The sequence below is a fragment of the Sphaeroforma arctica genome (genome assembly GCF_001186125.1).
Source record: "Sphaeroforma arctica JP610 unplaced genomic scaffold supercont1.14031, whole genome shotgun sequence".
Classification (NCBI taxonomy): domain Eukaryota; class Ichthyosporea; order Ichthyophonida; genus Sphaeroforma; species Sphaeroforma arctica.
In genome coordinates, this window is record NW_014026527.1 from 1 (window position 1) to 611 (window position 611).

A 611-nucleotide genomic window follows, 5' to 3' on the forward strand; every position below is an offset into this window, starting at 1 on the left:
GACGATAGTGGCAGCAACGTGGTGGGGGTAGTGGGAATAGTTGCTGTAGTAGGGTGTCGTGAACCTGGAACTTGGGTTGGTACGTCCGGCAGCTCGGCTAACATGGCTTCAATGTCAGCGTACCCAACCGACACTCCCACAACCTCTTCGGTGTAGCACTTCTTACACCAGTCGGTTGTTCCGGTCCCCACCATTTCCTCCACAACCTTATTCTTGAGGGAACCACAAGTATCCTTAACGTGCACTTTACCCTTAGCTGCACCGACAATTCTGTAACCCAAGCGGGACTGCACAGACGGAATTGCGGCGGTCGTGGGTTCACGTATAAGAGTCTGGTTAACAACCGAGGCTCGAGCAACAGGGACTTGGATTGGGGTGTCCGGCAACTCAGCTACCATGGTTTCCAAATCAGAATACTCCACCGAAACATCGACTACCTCTGATTCATAGTAGCACTTCTTACATAAGTCAGTTGTTTCGGTGACACTCATTTCCTCCACATCCTTATTCTTAAGAGAGCCACACGATTGCTTAAGGTGCACCTTGCCTTTGGCGGCACCGACAATTCGGTACCCGGTGCGGGACTGGAAAATCGGCGCAACAGCGACATA

General features: G+C 51.7%; 1 protein-coding gene across 1 annotated transcript; it reads right to left on the minus strand.

Moving 5' to 3' along the window:
* SARC_18140 (hypothetical protein) lies at positions 1–580 on the minus strand (the record flags this gene model as incomplete). The annotated part of the gene is made up of 1 exon (XM_014287776.1): positions 1–580. A coding segment is annotated over exon 1 (491 nt), but the record flags the coding sequence as incomplete, so codon positions are not given.
* Between the last annotated feature and the right edge of the window lie 31 nt (positions 581–611).